At 43.6% G+C, this 26,343-nt stretch overlaps 1 protein-coding gene across 1 annotated transcript; it reads right to left on the bottom strand.

Moving 5' to 3' along the window:
• Positions 1-1,510: 1,510 nt before the first annotated feature.
• Positions 1,511-25,913, bottom strand: nherf1b (NHERF family PDZ scaffold protein 1b). The gene is made up of 7 exons (XM_080487292.1): positions 25,829-25,913; positions 24,962-25,699; positions 8,975-9,145; positions 7,016-7,169; positions 4,029-4,072; positions 1,894-2,013; positions 1,511-1,786 (listed from the first exon to the last, which is right to left on the bottom strand). Exons 2-7 carry the CDS (start codon positions 25,649-25,651, stop codon positions 1,649-1,651), a joined length of 1,317 nt encoding a protein of 438 aa, XP_080343418.1. The 5' UTR covers positions 25,652-25,699; positions 25,829-25,913; the 3' UTR covers positions 1,511-1,648.
• Positions 25,914-26,343: the final 430 nt, after the last annotated feature.

The raw sequence follows: 26,343 nt of genomic DNA, 5'->3' as shown, positions 1-26,343 counted from the left end.
CCTCACCATTAGAGATCATTGGAGGCCTTCCATACAAGAATTTTTGATTCACGAGGAGGAAAAATCATTGAGGTAATTTGAAAAACCCACTAATGGAGGTAAATTTCCACTTTGGGTAGTCTCTTTGGAAGTTCACCACGGGGGCACGGTGCAGAATGCTCCATGGAGTAAAATAAACGTATGACTTGTAAAGACTTGAGGGAATCACGAGGGCAGGTGAACAGACACATTTTTGAGTCTACCGTAAAGTAAACACTGAACATGTACACCACATTAATTTAAATGACACGCTGCCTGCTCACATACTCACACTTGTAAGAGTCCAACACACCAGAATACACCATTGGAGAATATTTCCATTTATTCTCAGGAAACAGGATAATGTCGTGACGACTGACTCGTTACAGGATAGAAATCATCTATTGCTTATACAAACTACAAAAACTCTTCTGTATAATTCAGCTCTTCACTTTTAAAATGACCTATTTTCTGAAAACTCTGGACAAACATGATCTATTGAAGCACAGTTAAACTCCTTCACACTGTCCCGAAGACGAAGAGAAACATGAAAGATTTCCCATACTGAAGCGGTAAAGTAGTCATGTTGCTGGAAATGTGAGCCGAGCCGCCATTCACAGTAACAACGATGGTAAATCAAAGTGGCATAGGTTACTTGTAATATCGTTCACATTATTAAGTATGGACCAGGACTAAGTATGGAAGGATAAAAGGTGGCAACATGGGATTAAGAGGAGATTCCTTTCAGTTCAGTCTCGTTTCTGCCAAAAGTGTAAAAATATACATGATATACGATATAGATATGTATATACATAAAAAATAAGCACTTTAAAATACAGTTGTTTCCAGTTTAGAGCCTTCAGTGAATATTTTTTTTAAAATAGAGTGGAATTCAAAGAAGTATTTTCGATTAGCTTTTTGTTTTTTTTAAATACGACGTGAAAAAAAAAGGGTTAACAACACGGAGAAACTACACCAACATCTGACATTCCCAAAAAAAAAATCTAAGGGAATTTTCTCAGCCCTCGCTCAGAAGTCTGATCAATAAAAACCATCAATAAGCTATAAATTAACTGATTGCCAGGATGTTGAATTCTGCCGTTAATCTGAACGATTCAGTGCTTTAAATGTTAGTATGACGCTTTTAAAGACACACTGAGGGAGGAGTGAGTCCTTAAACTGACAATGGACTGCTTCATGTTTCCACCGGCACCAGACTCTGGCCAGCAGGGACTGACAGGGTCCGCACGCACACACACACAGACTCACACACACACACACACACACACACACACACACACACACACACACACACACACACACACACACACACACACACACACACACACACACACACACACATCTTCCCAGTTAACTTTCAATGGTATATATGCTTCTCTGTGGTTAGTAGCACATTACACAGGTGCAGTATCATATCTGGAGTATAATAAATGAAAAGTAATAATAATAATAATAATAATAATACATTTTACACAAAGCACGATAGTTTGTCTGGTCCGGTTTGATGAACTGCTCATCCAACGATAGAAAAAAGTCTCTCTGATCAATAAAAATAAAAAATGAGAGTGAGTGTGTGTTGTGTTGTGTGCATCGACTGAGGAGAAGGGGCCTATAGGTTGCTGAAGAGTTCATTTTTCTTGGTCCAGTCCATCTGGGGCGCTCTCTTGTTGGATCGTTTCTGGTGGGCGAGCTCTTTGACCTGCTGCAGGCTCAAGTTCAGAGCCGGGATGGCCTCTGCGATCAAACCCTGAAGGGTGAAAAACCGAGGATGTAGACTTACAACATGCTTCGCTAAGAACACTCTGTGTACATCTTCTTCTTTTTTTTCCAATATGACAATTGTCTGCCACGTACCTCAGGTGGGGTGTTAGCAGGCGGGGTCGTGAGGGAGGTGTTGGATGAGGTGTTTGATGGAGAAGGACTGGCTGACAGCTTCGAGTCCCTTTCTGCGTCTTTGACCACTCTACCATTCACCTGTCAACACAAACACTCCTCAGCATCACTTTATTACTATTTCTCCCAGTAAATGTCGTCAGTCGACAATCTTCCTGCAGTACCAGGTCTAACCACACAGGGGCAGCCTTGCACCTAATTTTTTTTCTACTTGGCACCTTATTGAAAAAAAAAAAAAAAAGCAATTATAAAGTGACTTAAACAGTTTTTTAACCTGGTTTGAAACATGTAAATAATGTTCTGAACACGTTGTGTTCTGTAAATATATAAAAACTTGTTCTCCATCTCTCTGACACACACACACACACACACACACACACACACACACACACACACACACACACACACACACACACACACACACACACACACACACACACACACACACACACACACACACACACACACACACACACAGAGAACCCCCCACCCCCCTGCTTGGTCTTTTCAACCTTCCACGCCTGTTATGCAACAATGCGTGGAACATGTAGCTGCCCTCCTGCACATACAGTCCCCGAGTGACGGGAAGTCCGGGTCAGGCCTCAGCTTTTGCATATTTGGCCCGCCGCCCAAATGCACAGGCCGCCACAGTGAAGACACAGAGCTTTTCTTCTTATTCTCTGCTGGCGTCTTGATGTGAGCCGCAGCATTATCGCTACTCGTCATCAACACTGATTTACATAAAAGTCTAGTGTATTCACATGGGAAAGTGGCACTCTGGTAACCTGAGAGGCCCCTCAAAAAGCATTCCTGTGATGCAGCTAACAACTAATGAGAGTCCTGTGGCCAAGCAGACATTCACACACACACAGGCTTTGTGTTATTGTTGGGATGTGCAGTTTGGAATTTCAAAGAAATAGGTTGACATTTTGGGAAAATGAGACGAGAGGAGCCTGAATGTGCTTATCGATCTCCTCCCCTGACTCCCAATGGGAAAGTAAATAAGGTCTTCTCGGTTTGTTCAACCATTTATTTAAGGCTGCTGCTGCCCGCTGGCCTCCTGCTGTGAGTGGTGACTGTTGTAGGATTACACCCAAATCCTTCAGCAGGACGGAGCCGCTACATTCTCAAACTCTATCTTTAAATTTCACTGAAATTACATTATATACTGTGAATAAAGCAGCATTATGTGTTACACCTTCTTTTTTTTATGGCCTATACTTTCTGTCAGACGTTTTCAAATAATTCAGGAGTTAATGGGCTGGGTGGAGTTTTCTACACACAATGAACTCCAGAACAGTCAGACAATTACAGGAAAGTGTGTTCAGTACACGTCTCTGATTAATAACTCACTTCAGCAGGGTCTCAGTTCTCTGATGTGGCAGAAACACACTAGGCAAAGTTATAAAAAGCCGTGTTTAAGTACTGTTCAGCCTTGGCCCGCTGGGCCGACGTCAGTGCCACCCGAGGAGCTGCAGGCTGAACTACTAAGAGTTCTACGCACTGATTATAATAACCGAGAAAATGCAGCCATGCATTTGTTAATTCTTGACACGACTACTGTATTTCACTGTTAAAGGGCGGTCAAATAACTTAAGAAGTCTAAAATTGATTGAAATTTTTGATTGAAATTTCTGTAATGACAGTACTGAGAGGAACCAGCTGGGGAGATCTTACTCCTCCGTATTGGATTCTCTTCATTGGACTTGGAGGTGTTGTGATCTGCAGTCTGCAAATTGATTTGGTTGCTGTCAAGTATGAATTTGTTTGTTTGTTGCTCTATATTTTTAGCAGCAAAACAATTCTAATTTCTGAGCCTGGTTCGGCAAAGCTTTCTTCACAGGGAGTGTTTCCCCTCTACTGAGATGGCTGTGTTGTGGATGGGCTATATAAATATAACTGAATTGAATTGAATAACAGTGCTGGCTGCTGTAGGAAACTCACAAATCTTCGCAGACACTTTAAAGTTCAAATCCCACTTCTGGCTTTGCACTAAAGCTGATTTTCAAACTAAATGACAACCCTACAGGAAGCAAGTGTCAGTATGAGCTTCATTCTCTCTGCTGTGTGACGTGTCTGCTGTTGGCGGGGCTCACCTTCTCCTCCATCCCTCCATTAATGACAGGCTCTGGGAGTGGACCTGCCAACAAAGAAATCACACAACAATCACTCACGGACTGTGGAAATAAAACTTTCCTTCCTTCCCTTTCTGTCGGGATCGTCGTACTGGTGGTGCTAACGCTGTCACAAAAGCTCCCGTCCGAGTGTGGCGTCGTCAGCTCCACTCCACCAGATCAGGAATCCTCCTCAGCTCACCTTTCATTCCAACCAACACTTACTCCATTACATAGCACAGGTATGAGCAGATCATCCATTATTCACATGAGGGTTATCTTCTAAGATATGTTCGACCAACCGACACTGGTACCATTCACATACCCAATGCTTTTTTCTTTTACAAGAAGTGCCCTCATGGTCCTTTTCATCACCACGTTTATTCCACCCAGATATTCAAAACACACATTGAGAGGTTTTAAGAGCAAACAAACATCATCGCTTCTCTCTTACCTTCCATCGCTGAGATCCCCTGCACCCCCGAAAAGTGCTTTAAGCTAACAACTACTTATTATTGTGGAAAGCAGCAGCTGGTCCTTCACAGTTCATCTGAGATCCGAGTCCTCAGGTTTTTCCTGAGTGCGTGCATGCATATAAGTGTGTGTGTGTGTGTGTGTGTGTGTGTGTGTGTGTGTGTGTGTGTGTGTGTGTGTGTGTGTGTGTGCTCGTGTGTTTGTGTGTTAGTGTCTAACTCTGAGTGGACCCTCTCAAAGTCCTAATACAGCTCCAGCTCCTGTCTGAGAGGCCACTTGGAGAAAGCACCTTGGAAACCAAACAAAAGGTGCCGGCTGGCCGGGCAGCTCGGAGCTGTGTGTGTGTGTGTGTGTGTGTGTGTGTGTGTGTGTGTGTGTGTGTGTGTGTGTGTGTGTGTGTGTGTGTGTGTGGTGTTGATGTAGGCAGGTGCCCTCTGAGTGGGCAGCATGTGAAGTGCAGGCAGTTACCTGGGAAACACCTCACTGGAATCTCTCCCCTGCAGAGTGTTATTATTTTTAATTCCGCAGCTTTACGAGTCAACAGAGTCACAAACATCGATGTGGGAGAAGTTGAACACAGTTACGTATTTCACAGCTGTTTTGAAGGCCAATGTTACAGTGTTATAAGTTTTTCATTCATTCACATGATATTTAACTTTTGACTGCTGTGTATTGAATAGACAGCATTAGTATAATATATTTATGCTATATTTTATATATGTTTGAGTCTTTTGTGAAATTTAAAACCTTTAGTTGCTCCAGTAATCAAAAGTTTTAAGAATAGTAACAAAGATTTCTTTTTGACGCATTGGTCATCCTGTAGTTTCATTTTGTGGCTTTTAACACTTTGCTGGGTTTGAAACTGCTGACCTGTTCAATTATACATAAAAAATCTTGATAAAACTGATGAAAAAAAAAAAAGATATTTTTTTTCACCTTCCCCAAAACCTTTTTTTCCCCACAATTTTTGATTTCTGAACTTTTGAATATAACAAAATTATATTTGTGCCATGTGAACTACATTTTAAAAAAAATGTATGTGACACTTCATAGGATAAACAATAAGAAGGGTACTCAGTAATTAATAAAACAATAATTTGCAGCCTTTATTAAAACTGGCTTCATCTCTACCAATGGAGCGTCTCCTTTTTTACCCACTGACGCCTCATTATTTCCAATATAGTCAAAGCCGTGTATAAAAATATATTGGCATCAGATACAGTATATTAATGCTACCGTTGATATGCACTCTGTCCTCTGTAGGTTTCTTGGTGCATCGCTGTAACTCAGAGTGACTGTATTTGAGAGCCAACCAGTATAGCATCACATTATATCACTATTACTACTTAACATAGAAACATAGAAGCGGCTGCACCAGCCCGTAACATTAAACACAGCTGGAGCATCATGACCACTCATGGAAATAACAGAGAAGACAGGAGGTCAGAGTCTCCCTCTCCAGGAAAAGGTCAATGTTTTTGCCCCCCTGTATTTATTCTGAGCATTATAGGATGATATGCACTGAAATTATTTCTTGTCTTCTTTCTATAGTTAACTTATTATTCGTGATCATTGCGAGAAATCCTCCACACCGCGAGCGCTCAAAAGAGTAATGTCAGATTGATTGTGGGTATGGAGGGCAGCTTCCTCCTATCGTGCCCTTGCTGGTTGCCATGCCAACAGCTGGCAGCATCACACTTACATGTGAAGTACTTCTTGTTGCAGAGAGGCACTCAGACGCTCCACCAAACCTGGGAGACTCACATTGCGGTGCCCTGGAGGGGGGGAGCTCTCAGGCAGGACTAGGACTCCCCCTGGGGGCTTTTGATGGTATAAAGAGAGCGCTGGGCACCAGATAGAATCACCATAATTAATATCTGATCGCTCCTATCAATAGGCGCCAGTACATTCATGTTTAAAGTCGACTACTATCTACAGAAACAGCAGTTTGCAGGATTGAGTTGTATTCGTCGATATGACTACTACCACCAGATGGGAACCGTACTCTGGTGAAAATCTTTACTATTGATTTAGAAAGATTAATGAGTATCAGGCTACCAGCTAAACTTTTGTGTGGGAGAGCTTCACATTTAAGCCTTTAAACCACAAACAAGGCTGGTAGTCAGTGCAGTGTGTCTCTGATCTGCCTGATCTGATCTATTTGTGTCGAAAAGATTAACTTTCCCCGCAGGGTATCCACATTAAATGGGGGGGCAGGAAGTGGCTCAGTGTCTGTGTCTCTGTCTGTGATCCTTGGCAGATGAAGAAAGTAGACGAGAGTGAGGGAAAGACCAAATGAAAAGAAAGCTGGAGCCAAAAGACTGTGCGACAGACTTTCGTGCAGCTCTTGTTTACTAGAAGTGAGACGACAGGCGGAGACGTCCAGCGTCCGTTTGCACACGACTGACAATGAGTTTGCGGGAATAAATACAAGCTAAACACAGCTTGGATTTTTAACTTGTCCCAAATTACAGAAAGCAAAATTGTCCTCTCACCGATGAGGTGGTCGACGGTCGGGGCGACTCGACACCTCTTGAAGAAGGCGTCTGTGTCGGGGTCCACCACCAGCAGCCGGGTCTCAAGTCCAGAAGATTTGATGGCAACAACAACTTCTGAATGAGACTTCCCCTCCACTGGTACGCTGTTCACCTGAGGAGGAACAAAGGTTATTTAAGCTCCTTTAACCTTGAAGCATGATTGGATATCCTTAAACTAAAGCGAAGCCACTATTGTTTCTCTGCTGGGCAGTCCATCTTTGTTCCCACACACAGAAGTTTTATCAATGTCAGGATTTTCTTTCCCCTTCAATATTATCAGTATGTCTGCCAGAGGCTGCAGAGCAGGAAATCCTGTGTGTCTACACACACATACTTTGAGCACCGTGGAAAACAAGCTTCATGAAGACCTCAGTCGGCCCTCGTTCGTTAACCACCGTCCCTAAAATCAACATGTTATTTCACCGAGTGACCGAGTGACAGCTGCAGCTTTAAATCTCTGGTCTCCAGGAACTCTTCATGTCAGGTGGCCGCTCAGGACCAGCTGAGAGTTCAGGCACAAAGTCTCCATGGGAAAGCATGTGAGAAATGTCTCTGGAGGGTGTGTGCATGTGTGCGTGTGTTTAGGTCATAGGGTGGACCTGCACGTCTAAGCCAGTCCTGCAGAGGAAGCCGGACAATAGCTGCTTGGCCAGTAACAGCGGTAACAATGGCTGTCCGCTGCTTACAAAGCCCCGCTCCTCAGTGGGTGGCGTGGCCGTCTGGGGCCCGCGCAGGGACTGGAAACCCCTCTCCAGACTCTCACACAGACCCCGTCCAGCTTTAAATCCTCCTGTACTTTCTATTCCCTCGATCTCTTGCACTCTGTGCTCACCCGCACATAGCGAGTGAAAGGAGGCGTGCGTCCCTCATCAGAGGACAAACCAACGCTCCGATCGAACCAGGAGTTCAAATAAAGTAATGCGTTGGATGAGTCAGAGATATTCATCGTGAGTTGGTGGCTTGTTTTGACTCCTTCACTAGAATAGCACATTACAGCACGCTGCAGAAAAGTTAAGAAGCTGATTATTCCAGTGAAAGGCTGTCAGAGCAGAGCTCTCTGTGGGGATTTAAGACCCCACACGGTGGCTGTTAGTTCACACAATTTACCTCTTATCACAATTAAACAGGTCAAATGGGCATATTTCACTAAACTTTCCCATCAAGTAGAATACACTTTCCTCGTACGTTACATAAATTGGTATTCTACACAAAAAACTTCAGTCAGGGTCTCTTCACATCAATTAAACACAAACTCACTGACTTTTAATGTTTTTAGAAAGACTAAAAACACATGATTGGCAGCAAACAACATCAGGAAACTTGACCTCACTATACATTGTGAATAGCTGTTTTTTAACTGCTACAAAATATTAAATATCTTAAAATACCTTTAAAATACTAAATATTTCAGCCAAGCATCAATTGTAATATGTTTACCTCTTTGATTCCAATACAATGACTGTATTGTTTTTGTTAAATATTGAACTCTGTGTGCGATAATGCATTTTTCATCCAAAATGACCCTAAAACATCTTATCTGTATTTTTTTTTTTTAAACTTGAAATTTGTCTTTGGATGTATTGAGTAAAAGTCGCTTTAGATGAGGCCTGATCGCATGCCACTAAATTACATTCTATATTTATTCATGGTAGAAAAAAACCCCGTCACTGCATGGCGTCTAGAGCGGAAGTATGGCAGACTAATCAGGATGCACGACTCAGATATTTTTGGGTGACTTGAAAGGACTCTCAAGATTTTTGTTTTAATTTTACAGTTAACTATTCCCAGCCTCTTGCTCAAACAGTCCTGACAAATATTAAATGTCTGTACTACTAAATCATGTACTTTTAAAAAAAAAAAAAAAAAAAACATCCCTCTTGTCGCGGCCCTTTATTCTGGCTGGTGTTTTTGAGGTACCTGCACTATCCTGTCTTTGGGCAGCAGGCCTGCCCTCTCTGCTGGAGAGTCTTCATCCACGGCTCGGATGTACTGGCCCGGCCGTGCCCGCTCGCTGTGCAGGTTGAAGCCATATCCGTTGGGACCCCGCTGGATCACGCACAGACGTGGCCGGAGCTCGGTGCACGCCTCCTGCAAGAGGCCGCGGGGGAGAAAAGCGAGAGAAATGAATAATCTGCACGTGATACGTATGAAAAAACCAGCGTAGGAGAGAAATACCTCCACCATGGGCGTGTGATCGGGAAGAACGAGAGGCACAAAGATTACAGAGAGCTCCTGTGAATCGTTAACCATTAAAATGAAGCCGAGGTTGAACATGCAGGTGGCTGCTGCATGCTGATGTACTCGTGCAATGTGTTTTTGACAAACATGAGTAAAGTCAGGCTGCTGTTTGAGTCCATGTGACTGACTGCTCGCCAGGAAGGGAGGGGGTCTTGGTAGAATGTGATTGGAGGTCTGCTGGGAAGGTTTATGGAGAATTTGGGCAGAATGAAAAAGGGGGGGGGGGCTATGAGGAAGGGCTCAGTTCCGGTTTGGTCCACAGTCCAGCTCTCTCCAGGCTCAGAGAAAGACAATAGAAGCTGGGCGTTGACCTCTGACCGCCCCCCTCTTCCTCACCCCTGTCCCGTCCACTGCTGCTCTGGGATGGCAGGAAGAGTTAAAGCCATATTGTCATCCAGGAAAAAGCTTCCAGCTCAATCCCAGATCCTCCCTTCCGCTGTATGGATGAAGCAGTTGCTTTATTTAGCGAAGTGGGCTCTAATGGCTTTGTCATCAAAGAGGTCAGACCTGCATATGGAGTGACACACGGGAGCTGTGGAGCTCGGGAGGACCGGCCCAGCTCAGGATAATCTTTGTCATTGTGACCAAATCTGACCTGACACTCCCTCCACATCAGAGCGGCTGCGAGTTCCCACCCTCGGGCAAACGAACGCTCCAAGACAATGAGGCAAATCTATTAATAAGTCACGCTGAATGACTCCCACAATATACTGACAGCAACCTGGCTGCTTAAAAGCAAAAGTGTGGACGATTTTAGAGTGTGTGATCAGTCTGACTCAACATTTTCTCTCGTAGTGAAGGCTGACACTGTCACTGCACCGTGTCATGTGAACCAATTGTTCTCACCATATCTCCCTTCTGCATATCTCACCAAAAAAATCATGTTTCTCTCTTTCTCTCATCAGAGCAAGTGTTCCAAGTCCTGTTTGCAGGTACGACGGATGAGAAGCATGTAAAGAGGAAGCTATAGGTCATTTACACTCAAACCTTTCAAAACAATGAGGAACTGAAGGTCAGTACCCTGCTTATATTCAGGATTTAAAAAAAAACTAAACAAACAAAAACAGCTGTCTTCAACAGTAACTAAAACTGCAAACGTCAAATTAATTCAATACAGTTTTGGCGACATGCAGGGGTGTTGTTTAGAAACAACAACCTGTTAAAAAAGATTACAACTTTATTAGTTACGTTCTAACTGAAATATGACTGATTGAGATCTCTGTTCTGAAAATGAGAAGAAAATCATAAAAATTGAAGTGAAGTAAAACTAAATTATGATAGACTAAAATTGTATCTTTCATCAATCAACTTATTTCAAAATGAGTAAGAGGAGGAAAAACTAATTTAATTCAAAATGTATCAAAAATATACCAAAGTACTATAAAAAAAGTAATAGCATAGTTATACACCCGGAACCTATATATAATGTAACTTAGAAATATAGATGTTGTTGAATCAATATATCAATATGAAAATGCAAAACTACAGCAGATATGAATATAAATCCATGTGTCATAAACGACACTAATCCTAAATGCTAAATAATAAATAGTGTCTGCCACAGAGAGTCACTCCAGATTATTGGTAGTAAAAGAGTTTTGATCCTGTTTGCTATTACTGAACCAAGCAGGCTGTGGAAATATCTGGCACAATGATGCCTCTTTTTATTTCTTTACTTTATTTCACCGCTTTTTTTCTATTTCTGACTCCATTGTGTTCTCTGGTTGTCTCTAAGTTGACTTGAACTTGAACCCGTCGACTATCTAACAACTACAAATTCATCTAACAGTGGACTGGTAACAGATCTTCAATAAGGTTCAACGTTCTGTTTTCTTCTCAGCTTTGTATTTTGAGCCAGAAAAAATGTTATTCTAGCATCATTACACTTCTATGTCCAGCTTGAAAAGAAAGGACAGTGTGCACAACAGCAAAGATCCCAACATGCTTGATATTATAATTCTATTTTTCGGTTTGGAACTGGGCTGATCCATGAAGCGGTGGAAGCGGGAGTGAGCTTGTACGGCTGGCTTGAAGCCCACTGCCGAGGGGTCAGAGCTGTGGGTCCACGCCAAATCAAACAAACTGATCACATAATCTGCTCTACAGCCTTTAGATGGGAGCAGCCAGAAGTCATTCTTTAGTTTCGATTGATGAACATAAAATATAAAATGCAGCACGGAGAACCTGTGGGAGTTAAACCATCTTTGAGTATGGCTTTTTTTTTGCGTGCATAATTTAGATTGTGCTCAAGCAGTTTCTCCCACAAAAGATACGAGGAAAAACACCAAGTTATATCACACACATCCACAGAGAATCTGGTTTTAGTCCACTGATTGGTACTGATTGACCATCTTGTCAACGCACGTGCTGCTGATCAGAAGTGCTCTGGATAAGAGCCCTACGGCGGCACTTTCATCACACCAACCGCACAAAGACAGTTTGTTTTTTGTTTGTTTTTTTCAAATCACTCTCCGTTTACCTTCTCAAGCGTCACACCCAAACTAAAATGACAAGTCCTCTGAATGCAAATCATGCAATCAAGAGTGGAGACTAAACAGAGAGACGCGAAACAGTCTGTTTTTAATGTGTGATAGTATTCAGTTACTTATGCTTGCTCATCATGGTGGCAAAGTAAACCCTGCGTTTACAAGGTGTCTTCATCATAGAAAGAACAAGGACAGGGACATCCAGTCTGCAACAGTGAAGCATCGTCTCGAATGCCTCCAGTTCGCCGTGTGCCCCGGGTTTGAAACACTGAGAGCAAATATAATGCCGAGTGCCAAGACGACGCACCCTGCAGCCTTGTCATCGACACTTTAGGCATCCCCTCCGCAGGGTGAGAGAGGCTCTGGCGGGGACGAACAGAGGCGGGTTTGTGTCAGGAGACGAGTGGAGGGCCGAGGAATCTCCACGCGGGTCTGAAATCTGTGGAATCTGCTGAACACACACGGGCCGGGGGGGGGGGGGGGGGGGGGGGGGGGGGGGGGCTGCATATCTCATCTAATGTGTGGGAGTGAGAGCGTGATTGTGTACCGCGCTGCTTATCAACAGCAGCAAATGCACTGCGTGTTCTCTGTAATGTAATATACCGTGTGAGCAGCACAGTTTTTAAAATAAATGTTCACTTGATGTTCTGAGTGTAACGGACAGAACGATAGTGAGACATTCTGTACAAAAATCACTGCACCTCCTCATATAATCAGCTAAAATGTGGACCTAAAACAGTGATACACCAAACCTTATCTGTGCTGTTGATATACTGAAGTCTTTGTGTGTGACAGTCTTAGATTGACAACCTTTTCTGGATTCCTCTGATATCATATCTGGTGAGTAAAGGACGTGTGAACATGTAATATAGAGAAGTTAGGTAAGAATAAAAACAAATGTTATGCCATGTAATTGTTATACAATCATCATTAATAAATAACACGGCAGTGTAAAACCCTTGTAAAAGTATTTCGGAACCTAAAAACAATTATTTTGTTTTGACATATTATTTGACATGCTTGACGTATAATGATCCCCTTTATAGATATGTGTGAAAATTGGTATCCTCCAAACCTCCAACTCACATTGTAAACTCTATTGTGTGAAATCTCCCTCTTGAAAAATCTGAAAGTTTCAAGATGAATACACTCCCTCTGGGTAACACAAACTTTCCCCTCGAGGAGGGAAGTGTTGAGCAGGAACTGTCGACACACGTTCCCTCAACGTCCTTCCTCCTGTGCTGGCTCAACTTCTCACAGAGAGAGAATCACAAGAGAACACGCCCGGGCATAAAAATACACAGAGGGAAGTGAATAAAATGACTTACATTTGATATCCGATCAACAAATCTAACAAGCAAACTGTCTTAACCAGTATGATCATAAAGCCAGGATGAGGAGTGACTGTGAGCAGCTCAAAAACTGAAGTGTCAGTATTTCAGTAAATACTGATATAAATTATAGGAACTGACTGTGTTGTGAAAACGAGACTTTTTCTTGGTGTGAACTTGTTCATGTTAAACTGACTGCAGCTGCTGTCACCTGGGCGGATCCAGGGTTGAGTAACCCTGAGATGTCCAAATGGAGTGAAAACTGCTTGTTGCCATGCTAAACTACATCATCTTAGTTTCCAGTAGGACAAAAGTCTATTTAATCAACCGAACTATTGACATTTCTTAGTTTTCTCGCTTTTTCCGGGCAGCTTGATGTGTGAGAGTCGCTTCTATCTGCGCTGTAGTCTTTTTTGGCAACTAAACACAAGCGTTTGTTTTGAATACCAAGCACTCTAAAACAATACCAGGTCCCATTTTGATATTCTTAAAACACACGTCTGAGTCACACTGATGCCTAACGAAAGAAAGAAAGAAAAAAAAAAACATTGGCTGCAGCTGCTGCTCGAACATGTAGTTTCTCTCTCTCTCTCTCTCTCTCTCTCTCTCTCTCTCTCTCTCTCTCTCTCTCTCTCTCTCAAGATGCAGAAGCTACAGCTACCCCACCCCGAGTGATGTGACCCCGTTTAAGGCTCCTCTCTGGTTTTCCTCAGGAAGCTGTGATAACCAGGAGATAAGACACCGTGACAAAGTTCAGCTTGCAGACATCTGACAAAAAAGGGGCCGCATCGCTCATGTGAGAAAATGTTTAAAATACAACCCGTTTCATCTCAAACCAGAGGTCACAGCATTTTAGAAATATCCACAAACCAAGGTCTACTGATGTTGATATCAAAGCCAAATAAATCTGAAAGAAATATGAATCTTATTGAGGATATGTTTCTCCGCACTTTGTCTTTGATGCTTTTTCAACCACATTGTTAGTGGCTTTCTGCTAAATGCTCAACATAGAAACACATGATTGGGCTCTAAATTTTGCTAAAATGTGCAGGATGTCCTTGTTATCACTGAACAAGGAGTGGAAATCTGATTTGTTCTATATAAATACCAATACAAAACAAATTGTATGCATTGACTTCTTCTTCTCAAAGCACACAATGTAAAAAGTGTCTGTTGGTCAACAAAATGCAGCCAGTTTAACAGTCAAGTTAAGTGTTGCTGATTTTAAAAAGGCACCACCTTCTCCATCACGTTTTATTAAGGTCTGAAGCTTGTACCAGCCAATATGGGGAACAGTGAGCCCTTTCCTCAACAAGGAATTTTTGGCCTGACAAAGCAGATCATTGGTTTTGAGCAGTTACATTAAAACTGAACTGATGCAAGAGCGCAAGTGACTGACCCCGCCTTGCCAGTGAGCACGACTTGAAACTGTAGAAAGATTTCATATACAATAATGACGATGACATCCTCAGTTACCGCTCACATTAGATTATCCCATGAACGAAGCAGGGAGCAGTAAGTTCTTCATTTGTGAAACAAGCAAGTTGGGACTGCATCCAAACTAAATGAGCACAAAACAAAGTGTGACAAAGACTGATGAAGTGAAGTCATATGTTTGGTAATGTCTAAACGGATCTTTCCACTGATTCAACAGCCCCAAAGCATTTCACATTGTTAATCACATTCCCTTATTCTCACACCCACACACACAAGAACAAACAAGACAAACATGAAAGGGTCACTACAGGCATCAATTTAAACCTCAGAGGCGTTTGAAGAGGTTTTTTTTGGTCTGAGCTGTAAGCGGTGAGTCAACCAACAGAGCAGCGAGTCGCCCGAAACGTCAAAAAATTTAATTCAACATCGACGGGCGCGTAAGGTCCAGATTTCTGCCTCAGAGCTTGCAACAGGTGAATGACAAGCCAGATGGGATAATCTGCAATTTTTTTTTTTTTCATTGAGTAGCACCTTCCTCAACAACCATCCATCATGTTTCTCACCCTGTGATTCAGCCAGCGGAGAGTCGCATCTGCCAGCCTCTTCTGCTGATTCTGTTCAACAGAGAAAAGCTGTGGCTGCGCGCGCAGGCATGGAGGGAACAATCTGTGAGTGAGTGTGTGTGTGTGTGTGTGTGTGTGTGTGTGTGTGTGTGTGTGTGTGTGTGTGTGTGTGTGTGTGTGTGTGTGTGTGTGTGTGTGTGTGTGTGTGTGTGTGTGTGTGTGTGTGTGTGTGTGTGTGTGTGTGTGTGTGTGTGTGAAAGAGATGCCAGCAGCTTCAGCTCTGCCTGCCAGTTGCTTCATATTTTCCCCTTTCTTGGACAGTGGTTTGATGTGTAAAGGCCTTAATAAAAGAGCACATATATAGGACATCTATTACTGCAGACTTACATCATTCCTGCAAGGGCTCCAGGTCCCGGCAGAACTATCGTTTTGTTCTTCATACCCAGAAAGAACATATATACTTTTATATACGTATATATATATATATATAAAAAACAGTTTTTATCTGTCCGTCCCTCTTTGCAAACAGCTGTTTCTAACAGTAAACTCATGAGTCCTGCAAATTCTCAGCTGCAACCTGTCACAATCAGCTGAGCTCTGAACGCAAACACGTCATCAAAAATAGTCACTCTTTCGTTTCCCGCTTTTACTTTCTTCCCTCACGTGCGAGAGCAGTTCTGCCACGGGTTTGACCTCGTTGATCCGCATCAGGAATAATCACTAAACTGACAAAGCGCCAGGCACCACGGTCACTCGATGACGCGTCGGACTGTTGGCCTCTGGGTTCTTGTGATTGTTGTGTAGTTTTGGATGATTAACAGCTTCAAGGGCAGATTCGGTGAACGTTTGATGTGAAACCTGGTTTGTTTTTAACCGCCGCACGAGTTCGGGTCCAGGGAGCGCACCACTCTCTCAGGGAGCACGGGGGTGTTGGGTTTCAGGCTGGACTGGTAAACCAGCTGGGAGGCAAGCAGAGGGGGGAACAAAGCAACCTACTGTCCCCCCCCCTTTCTTCCGATTTAAGGATGGGACAAAGTTGCTCTACAAAAGACAGCAAATAAAAGGTTCTGCTAAGAGTTCCTGTTACAAAAGAGTCTTTAGGCAAAAGGCCTGAAAATAGAAAAAGTCGGCAGGGGTACAGACAACTGATAAGAGCAGACGGAGGGGTTTTGATTACCAAACGGCGCTGAGCAACAGCGTCGGATCTCTGAATATGCAGCTCAGTTGGTTTTGTCTTTTGCTCAACAGCCTTCTGGAGCTCTTCCACGTGGCCGGCTTCACTTTTAAAATCACAGTTGCATCATCGAGAAGTCAACAAGTTTTATCTCCTCTGCCAGTCTTCCTGTCCTCGACCCTCCACCCCTGCAGGCCTCAGTGCTGCAGGAGTCCAACACAAGTTCCTCTGTCACCTTCGACACACTTAACCTTGCGCTGAGAGAAAGGGAGGAAGGTGCAGAAAAAGTTTGAGCTGGCCTGCAGATCATTAGCTGCAGACATTGTTGACATACAAACAGAACAGAAGTTACATAATGTGGTGACACTCTACATAACATTGGCCCTTGTTGGAAGCTTAAACGTAAAATCAATGATGATCCACTCTTGAAAATCACCAAAACAAAGAAATAAGTGTCGTCAGGTTAATTAAAAGTCCAGAGTTTTTGTATCCTAAAGTGAAAGAAAATCTATTCAAGAGCACGTTTTAACATGATTTCCAAAATAATCTCACACTGCTCACTCTGCGGTTGGTTGCTTCGTTGCCAGAAGAAAAACAGAAATGGCAAAGGGGTGATTTCCATTCCTTAAACCTAAAACTGTTATTTCAGGTAACATCAGCATGAGACGATTAAGGTTACAAGAGATCAGGAGTTGATACACAGCGAATACAGTTTCATATTCGAGAGGGACTGAAAACACTTGTGCAGAAAGGATGGAAATCCAAACGACTCAGACGATAAAACCCTGATAAAACCCGACGAGAAAGCAAATATACATGTCTACAGTATTTTCAATCTGTCCCGTCTAAAGGACAATTCCAAACCAAAAGTCAAGTAAAGTCAATTAATTCAATTTCAACAACTATTTTTTTCCAGCCTCGTGCAGCCGAGGCTGTAGACTCTGGCTGTTAATGCTGGGTGAAGGAGAAGTTACACTTAGAGAGGTTGGTAGTCCATCGTGGAGAAAAGATAAGCTCCACACAGAAAGTCCTCCTGGCTCTTCTCACTAATCAGTTCATGAAGTTGATTGAAAAACTATGTTGATGATAACTTTCAGTGAGAAACATGTGCATCCCTACTCTACTACAACCTGCTTTGTCCCCACTCCGAGTGCAGGAGGGGTGAGTCTATTTCAGGGTGAGCATCGAGTCATTTCCCCCTCCACCCCCGGCAGGGCGCGGTGCTCTGGCTCATTGTCGGGTGGAGGTGGTCAACCCCCGGCATAATGGAGGGGGAAATGGAATGTGGCATTGTGAAGTCGCCGTCCTGCATCCCACGGGAGGACCTGATACCCCACCCTTCTCGCCACACGTGGTAGCAGGCTCAGGTTCCACCCCTGATCTGGGCTATGGCGGCCTCGCATGTGGGGACAGTGGTGCTGTTGTTCGGCTTTGCTTCACGGAGTTCTCGGTGGGAGAGAGAGTGAGCGCTGTGAGTGACAATGACGACATATCATGATATACTGACGTCATCGATTCTTATCATTCCAACTTACTGTTCTTATGTTACATAACAGCATGCTTTCCTGCTGGCATTCAAACTTCCTGAAGGCTGATCATTTTACCACTTTATGACTGTTTGGCATTAGAAAGGGAATCCACGCGAGCTTGTGATGGCATTAAGAAAGCGAATACTGAGCTGGAAGGGTTAAAAACAACGTCTTCGGTCGAAGGCCAGCGGCAGACCTTTGCTGAATGTCCTCCCCTCACTTCACCCATGCTTTCATTTCCTGTCATTGCTCTGCTATTTGCCTTCTAATGAAAAAAAACAAATTCCTAAAATACAGTGTGTACATTTTCCAACAAACTGTTTCTAGTTGGTTTTTTTGCTTTTGCCATTAAGGCAGCAGCCTTTTCTGGTTTCTTCACCGCTTTGCTGAACAGTTGTAGCAATAAATTGTTCGTGACTATATCTCGCTGAATGCTGGTGATATTCTTGCCGTCTTGGGCAGCATTAAGCGATAGTATTATTGGTTGAGTTTCTCTGTGACTCCCACCCATTAGACACACAAAAACAACTGCTCTAATGAAAAAGAAGTATGTGCTGAGGGTGCTGAATGCCAGTGCCTGCTGATGGTGGCTGTTATGACACTAAATTGTCTCTCCCTGCTGGAGAATCTGGCTCCTATATGTGGCTTTTGACTGTCTGTATAGAAGCGGCCTTACAGTGCTTCCTTTACGGCCATACTGTTGTGAGTTGAATATAAAAAAAAAAAAGTAACACAAGCAACAATCATTAAACTCTTTGAAAGACTCATGTAAGTTCCAAACAATTTCAACTTATTAGTTATTTTACTGAAAAACTGCAAATATTTCTTACGTAATGCTGCTTTAAGACCAAGGTTGTTAGTCCTGTGTAAAAAAAAACAAAAAACATACATGATGAGTCACATTACACCAGATAAATACACAAATCTTTGAGTTGAAACACAATAAAAGTGCCTATATCTGTCTCAGAAACAGCAGCGATCGGTGCGAGGTGATTCCTAATGAATGCTGGAGTACATCTGATCCAGCCAGACGGACACAATGAGACACACTTCATTAGGCAAACACAACCTGAACAATACCTGGCTTTGTCACACTGACTTGAGAGATAACCACAGAGGCAAACACTGCAAACTACCTGCTATATACGACTCTGGAGCTGGAGTACAGGCTATTTCACCAGTGTCTGTCAGAGTCTATTATTATCCACGGGCTTCTTTCTCTGCGAATCAAAGGTGAGATTGGCTACAGTGTGCTACAGCCTTTCAATGAGCTGCTGAGACTCTGTGTGCAGGGGAGGGGTGGAGGCTGGGGGTCGGGGGTGGTGGGGGGGTTGGCAGAGGGGGTCAAGATGACGACAAGGTTGGAGAATCTTCCGACAACAACAATGACAGGAAACCGACACAAGCGTCCTGGGGTCCAAGCCCACGACGGCTGCGACTTCAGCAGACAGCAGCAGGCAGCCAGAGACATAACTTTAACCATCCTGGCTCAAATAGTCAGCATGGGTGTGCCCATGAGTGATATAACACATGAACGTCTCCCCAATTAACTGAATAAACTAAACTACATTATTGTGCAACCAACTCCACATGTGCCATAATAGGAAAAACAAGTATTCCTATTTTTTTTTGTAAAGTTTTGCCACTTTGGAATACAAAGTTTTGAATGTTTTGGTTACCTTCAGGCGATCAGCTTTACAGGAGAGATTTGGCCAGACCATGGCAAACAATTAAAAAGACTACTGTCTATCCACATGGTGAAGACTCTACAAATATAGATTGAGCCATCCCGCACAACAGCTTGAGAAAAATTTGTGTAGGGAAAGTATGTTGTCCCGCACAGTTAACTGACCACACTTCCTATGTGGAAAAGCTTAAAAAGCAAAACAAAACCAAGGAGATCACTGTGGATGCCTTCAGGCCATTTTAATAAGCAGGTTTGATAAGAACATTCAGATCAAAAGGAGACAGACGTCAACAAGGCACATCGACGTAAAACTTTAACTTTCTCAATTAGATGCAGTCAATTTCATCTGACACAAGCGCTCCGCTCTTCCTGTAATTAGTGTTTAAAGGAGGCCTTACCCAAGCTGCCAGCAGCCAAGAAGAAAGATTTACAAATACTTCTCACTCACACGCTCTCACTGCGACACTGTGTCTGAGGGAAACTCTGCTGCTCTTTGCTCAAACACAGCTCCAAAAAGCAGATTTACTGTTCATATTTAAAGCCTTCACAATATGATGCAGGTCACTTTGAGCTGGATGGAGAATATCCTCATACAAATGAAAATGTACAGTCATTCTGACACTGACAGATGAATGATTAATCCTTAGTGAAAGTTTTAAAGAACAGGTAGAACTATCATTTTAGAACACTTGGTCGTGGAGAAAACCATCAGTCATCACATAATAATCTACCACTTTGCATAAGACCGACAGAACAGTTGATGATTCTGAGCAACAACTTTTGATCCAGATTTGATCTTTACTGGGGAGATCTAAAATCCATCTCAACAGAACATTTGTCGCACCAGCACTAATATCAAACACTGTTTGTATTTTCGGTCACTTGAGAAAAAGCCATCATTTTTGAAAGGTAGAGTAATGAATTTAATGGTATTTCGAGTGATGTCAAATATCTGAACGGGTCTATTCTTAATCACCGTCTATGAGCGTTCCAAGACGACAGCGAATGTCAAAAAAATGTATGATGTATTAACATCCAAAGATATATTATATTGAAAATTCTGAGAAAAGTGTCACATTCCTGGTTTGGTCAAAGATTCACAGGATTGAGCTGTAAACACTCACATCACATTGATTGTTTCACTTCCAGTTTTGATGAGATGAATCCAGTCACACTCTGAAGTCCTGTCTGATAAGCAGTTCACCACTTCTAGAGCCTTCGGAATAAATTCTTGTGTTTTTGTTCCACAGTCATGTTTGGACTTTCATCATTGCTCATCCATTTCTTCACACTTCCCCTGCTCTGTCTCACTTTCGCCTACCTCCATCCTAACACTCACACACGCTCACACTCACACACACTCACACACGCACTCACACAAACACATGGCATCGGTGTAACCATGGCAACCGCGGGCCAGGCTCCTCCAGCTTCCGGAGAGGGGCGTGTCGCTGTTCGAACTCTCTTTTGTGTTTCATTTCGAAGACAAAGCCAGACAGGTGGAGTGCAGACGTCAGAGAGTGTGTGTGTGTGTGTGTGTGTGTGTGTGTGTGTGTGTGTGTGTGTGTGTGTGTGTGTGTGTGTGTGTGTGTGTCATTGGCTGAGCGACAGGATTCAGGCACAGGAATGCCGGACAGGATGCAGGAAAAGAATTCCAGAAACAGTAGAGTCCATGCAAAACACACCCAGAGGTTCCTCTGACTGCAACACGGAGACATACGAGACTTAAACATTATCCCTGGAGTCCAATTTACACGGTGTCGTCTGCCCTTAAGTCACTTTCTCACCCCGTAGTAACTCCATATGAAATTCCCGACTGTTCAGGAAGATCTGAGAGGGATTTTCACTCCACATGGTGAACTCTGGGTGATGATGGCTAAAATCAAACTCCAAGTGGTGAAAATGAGTTTGTCAGGAGTGCTATTGTTTGCCTGGATGTCGTTTCCCCTCAGGGTTGCGTGCCAGTGTGAACTGCACTGCCACGGCTCCATTAAGCCATCTGTGGAGAGCATCGAGAGTAAACACAGGAACAATCGCTGTATATTCCTAGGACAAACAACGTAACCCAGCAGTGTTCAAGTGCTGTGCACAAGCGTAGGCTGCTGCTATTTTCATGTGAGGAGAGAAAAAAAAAAAAAAGAGTCTTTTCAACGCCAGCAACATGATTCCAAAATGCCCGTCACACTGTGGACATGTGAAATCTATCTTTGCTGTGTTGTTGTGAGAAAAAGATGGATCTGAGGGAGGAGGAATTGGTCACTTGAAATAAATACCAAATGGCTCAGCACATCACTGACATTTAACTACGGTTGGGGAGCTTTTTATGTTTCACACTGAATCTCTGAGATTTTGGACGACGGGTGAACAAAACTACCGTATTGTCAGACATTTCAAATGAGAGAAGAATAACATTTTTGATTGTGTCATTCAACACCTGAAAAGGACCATAGTCAAGCATCTTCGTCATGATCTGGCAGCAAATCAAATCTCAGATGATCTCTCTCTCTCTCATATCATGGCATTCTAAAATCTCTTCCCGTTTCTTCCATTTATCATGCTACTCTTTAAATGTCAGCGCTGCTTTGACCTCGTCGACGTCCTGTCAGCTTCAGGAAATCACCACAAATGTCCAACTGAGCCGTAACATAGACATCCTGGCTGGTGGCTCAACTGCTGTTATGTTAAACAAAATGAAAACCCGTTAGGACTCTGCTCTCTGCTTCTTTGCAGTAGCTGCCGGCTGTGCGCGTTATGACCCTACCTCCCACCTACAGTAACGCACTGAGGGCGAGCGTCGGACACGGACAGAAACAGCCTCGGGGGTAAACATCGCAGACGCTGCAGCGAGGGACGTTAAAGATGGGAGAGACCTTTTGCTGGTCTCGAGTTCGCAGCCATACATTGCGAGGCGGCATGAAAAAAATACGGCTGACGCACACTAACAAGTGGCCGCTGCTGAGTGAGAATGTTCCCCTGATGTTTTACAGTCAAAGATCAAAGGGAGCAAAAAAAGTGGAAGGCACTAAATTATTTCCAGTTGTTTGCTGAGATTGTTTTCTAACGTATATGACTCAAAGGGACAACGTTTTCTGTTTGTTTTGGTGTGGAACCGCAGTCTGTCATTGTTGCTGACTTCATGCTTAACTCTCTCGAATAACAGGAGACAGAAAAGCTTCACATTGTCGTGCTCCTGGAGACATATGACATCAGAAACATCAGACATTTGAGAGAACAGGGTTGAGGTTTGCCCGTCCACTATATTCCTCGGTTTTATATTCCTTGAGAAGAACCAGGTCGGTCCACACATCTCACCCCCTTGCGGGTATTCAGCGAGCTGACCCTGCCCACGGCCTGGCAGCGTCACACCAAACACCATGTGGGTGCAGCTGCCAAGTGACTAACGCTGCCTGATTGGAACTGAATAGAATCGCAACCGAAATGTTCAGTCAAATTATCACGATACTAGATCGACTTCTTCAAAGAGTGAAACTTGGACCGTCATACAAAGGTGACCCAAGACACTTTGCAACAGTGCAACCTAAAAGCCTTTACGCATCACATGTGTTTTATTGCAGGACCTTTAAGCCATATTTGTGTTCTTGCAGAGGTCTAATATTGAGAATGAAAAAGTTTGTAGGAACAACTTCGGACCTCTTTATCATTTGTGAGATTGTGAATAAATACTCTAACCTGTGGACCCCACTCTCTGTAGGGATGCTTCAGGTGTTTTAGAGGGACATTGGAGCGTTTTTTTTTTCTAACTTGTAGCGAAGAACTGAAGAACTTCTCAGTTTTATGGAGAATCCACAAAAAAATGTCAAATGCTTTCACACTTCAGCAAACCAGTCATTTGAAAGTGTTTGATTGGTTATTTTTTCCTGTTGCAGCCTTATTCCCTGTATGGAGGCGATTCATTCTGTCCGATTCAATTGTTTTTCCAACGACACCAAATACAACACAGTCCTCTCACGGCCTTTTTACATAACAAAACCCAACAATTTCATCTGTAGACGATCTACTTTTGTAAGATTAACTATTTCATTCATTCATTTTTAATCAGCAATTTTGTCCTGGGAAATGAGTGAACTTTTAAGAAAAGGCCCACCCATTCCTCTTCTAAACAGGTGACATTGGATGATGAAAACAGAGGACACCATGAAAGGTTTGCTATTCCATCACCATGCAAACGCCAAGATGCGGAAAGTCTTACACGTTCACATCTCTTGAGTAAATTCAGCCATTTAGTCAAATGTGCATGTTTTTTTTTTCATTGTGGGAGAAAACCCACATGTGCACAGGGAGAATATGGAAACTCAACGAGGAAAGGCCCAAAACCCTGGACTTGAACTGGGGATATTGTCACTGTGAGGTGAGAGTGTGAGCCGCTACACTAGTGTGCAGCCTCTTCCATTAAGAATCGGATGCGTAAACCTTTGGCATGCAGAAACACATTTATAAAGGTTATAGTTTGACAGGTTTATAATTAGTGAATCAGATACGAGTGAAAAACAGGTGACTGGCAGCTGCTTTTGTTTCTTCCATCATTTTACAGTAAATTGATCCTAATCATAGAATAAATGATGTATATATTTATTTTATCTTACCTTTATTTTACCAGAAAAAAACTCGTTGAGATTAAAAATCATTTCTGCCAAGAGTGTCTTGGCCAAGACAAGCAGCAGTACATTAAGTTTCCAGACAAAACAGGCAAATGAAACAGATCAAACATATAAGAAAGATGTCAATACATTAAAAAAAACCTGCAAATTTGCTCCAACAAAATAATAAGTTACCCACAAATTAAGTCAATCATTCAAAACATCTGCAGACAGATGTGTCTGTCTCCAAGTCGCGAAGCAACTTTTTAAAAGAGTTCAGTGAAACCAGGTTTTTGAGTTTTCAGGGGTTTTTTGTAGTTCTTAAACTATAACTATTCAAGCAAATGAGATAGGAGCTTTTGTTTCCTTGTTTAGAAAAGCAGGTTTTCATCCTCGGCAAACTATTAAGAAGACTGGGTTTGAACATAAAGCTGGTGACAGTAGGAGCCGACACTTTTATTCAGGGTCGGAGATTGTAGGAGAACAGACACAAAGACTCACTTTCACATCAGTGTGTAATCTGGAGTACTGGGAGAAAACCTAAACACACACAGGGAGAACATGGAAACTCCACACAGCTGGGCTGCAAATCTGCAACATTCTCGAGATGAGGCAGTGCAAACCACTGCCCCACCATGCCCCGCCATGCCCCAGCCATTATAAATGATCAAATTTAAAAAAAAATGAGGATAGTGGAACTGAAAACAGTTTCAATTATTCAGTTGAAGATTTCATTATGTTTTAGTGGCACATCGGTGTGTTTGTGACACAATATGACCAAAAAACAAAACAAACAAACAAAAAAAACAGTCTCACAAGGGTTAAAAGAAGGAAGAACTTCTCTCCATCACTTGAACTCACCTTCTCAAAGGAGATGCTCAGCTTCTTCTCCACGTGCACGTGCATGTCTCCGTTGCTCTCCGGGACCGGCGTGGACTCCCGGGGTACCTCTTCCTCCTGCTGCTGCTCCTCCTCCTCCTCCTGCCTCTCCTCGTCCCCGTTTTCTGTCCCGTCAACTTTCTCCTCCTCCTCCTCTTCCTCCTGCTGCTCCTGCTCCTGCTCTTTCTCCTGCTCCTCCTCTTCCTCCTGCACCGCCACCACCACCTCTCTTTTCTCCTGCTCCAGTCCTTCCACCTCTCCCACCACTACCTCCTCCTCCGCTACCTCCATCTCCTCTTCCTCTCCCTCCTCCTCCTCGTCGAAGGGTACCGGGACCCCCTCGGTGACATAAGTTTTGAGACACTTGAGGTTGTGTTTCTTGAGCAGCTGCTCGGTGTCCGGGTCCAGCACGACCAGCTCCAGCTGGCCCACGGTGGCTCGTATCCGGGACACGACCTGCTGGTGGCTCTCGGTCTCCACGTCCTCCCCGTTCACGAACACCAGCCGGTCCCCGGCGCGGAGCCCCGAGGTCTCCGCCGGGCTGTCGGGCTCCACCAGCCGGATGAACTGGCCCGTCTTACCTTTCTCCCCGTGGAGGTGGAAGCCGTAGCCGTTGTCCCCCTTTTCCAGCGTGCACAGCCGCGGGCGCAGATACTGGCTCTTGCTCGGCATGGTGGCCTCGGCTCGCCGTCACTTCACTCTGCTGCGCCACAAGTTGCTCTGAGTGGAAGTGAGTAGAGAACCTCCTCAGGATGCTGCTGAGGAGGAGTGTGTGCGTGTGTGTGTGTGTGCGTGTGTGAGAGAGAGAGTGGTGCCCCTTCAAAAAAACAAAAAAAAAACCACACTCACACCCAGTCCCCGCCTTGTTTCGAAGTTTCGATCCTGCGCTGCCGTGCGCACTGATGCTGCTGGTTGCGGTGCGCACTGAGGGTCCTGACCCGGGGACAGAGCCGAGGCGGATTAAACTCCCTCAGACGCTCCTCTCCTCTTCCACTGTGCGCTACAGAAGCAAAAGCCACTCAGGAAGAGGGAGGTGCGTCCTCCGAGCGGCACAGCTGCTTTATGCGAAGCACAGACCGAGCGGAGAGAAAACTAAACACTGACCCACGCGTGGTTTCAGATGAAGAAACTTTTAGGATGTTTGCATTAGGTTGATTTACCCCAGAGGCAACACTATTATGTGAGTGGGGGGGGGGAAAGAAACGTATGTTATGTGCACATAATTGCAATTATACCTTTACAAGAGAAATGTCCCAATGAATATATGTATTTTTTGGATAATTGTTATGACAGAGAAATATGCCAAATGTTGTTTAGTATGAAATTTCCACTCGTCTGCTCCCACGAGCGAATCGGAAGTCACT

The sequence above is a fragment of the Lipophrys pholis genome (assembly GCF_963383615.2).
Source record: "Lipophrys pholis genome assembly, chromosome: 19".
Taxonomy (NCBI): domain Eukaryota; kingdom Metazoa; phylum Chordata; class Actinopteri; order Blenniiformes; family Blenniidae; genus Lipophrys; species Lipophrys pholis.
Note: the sequence above shows the minus strand (reverse complement) of the source record. Positions and strands in the feature narration are given on the sequence as shown.

Bases quoted from the DNA above. Each gene is read 5' to 3' on its own strand.
- nherf1b (XM_080487292.1), bottom strand. From the start codon at position 25,651: ATGCCGAGCAAGAGCCAGTATCTGCGCCCGCGGCTGTGCACGCTGGAA. The intron at 9,146-24,961 runs GTGAGTTCAAGT...GGCCTCTTGCAG, and splicing joins TGAGCATCTCCTTTGAGAAG to GAGGCGTGCACCGAGCTCCG. The intron at 2,014-4,028 runs GTGAGCCCCGCC...TTGTGTTGACAG, and splicing joins ATGGAGGGATGGAGGAGAAG to GTGAATGGTAGAGTGGTCAA.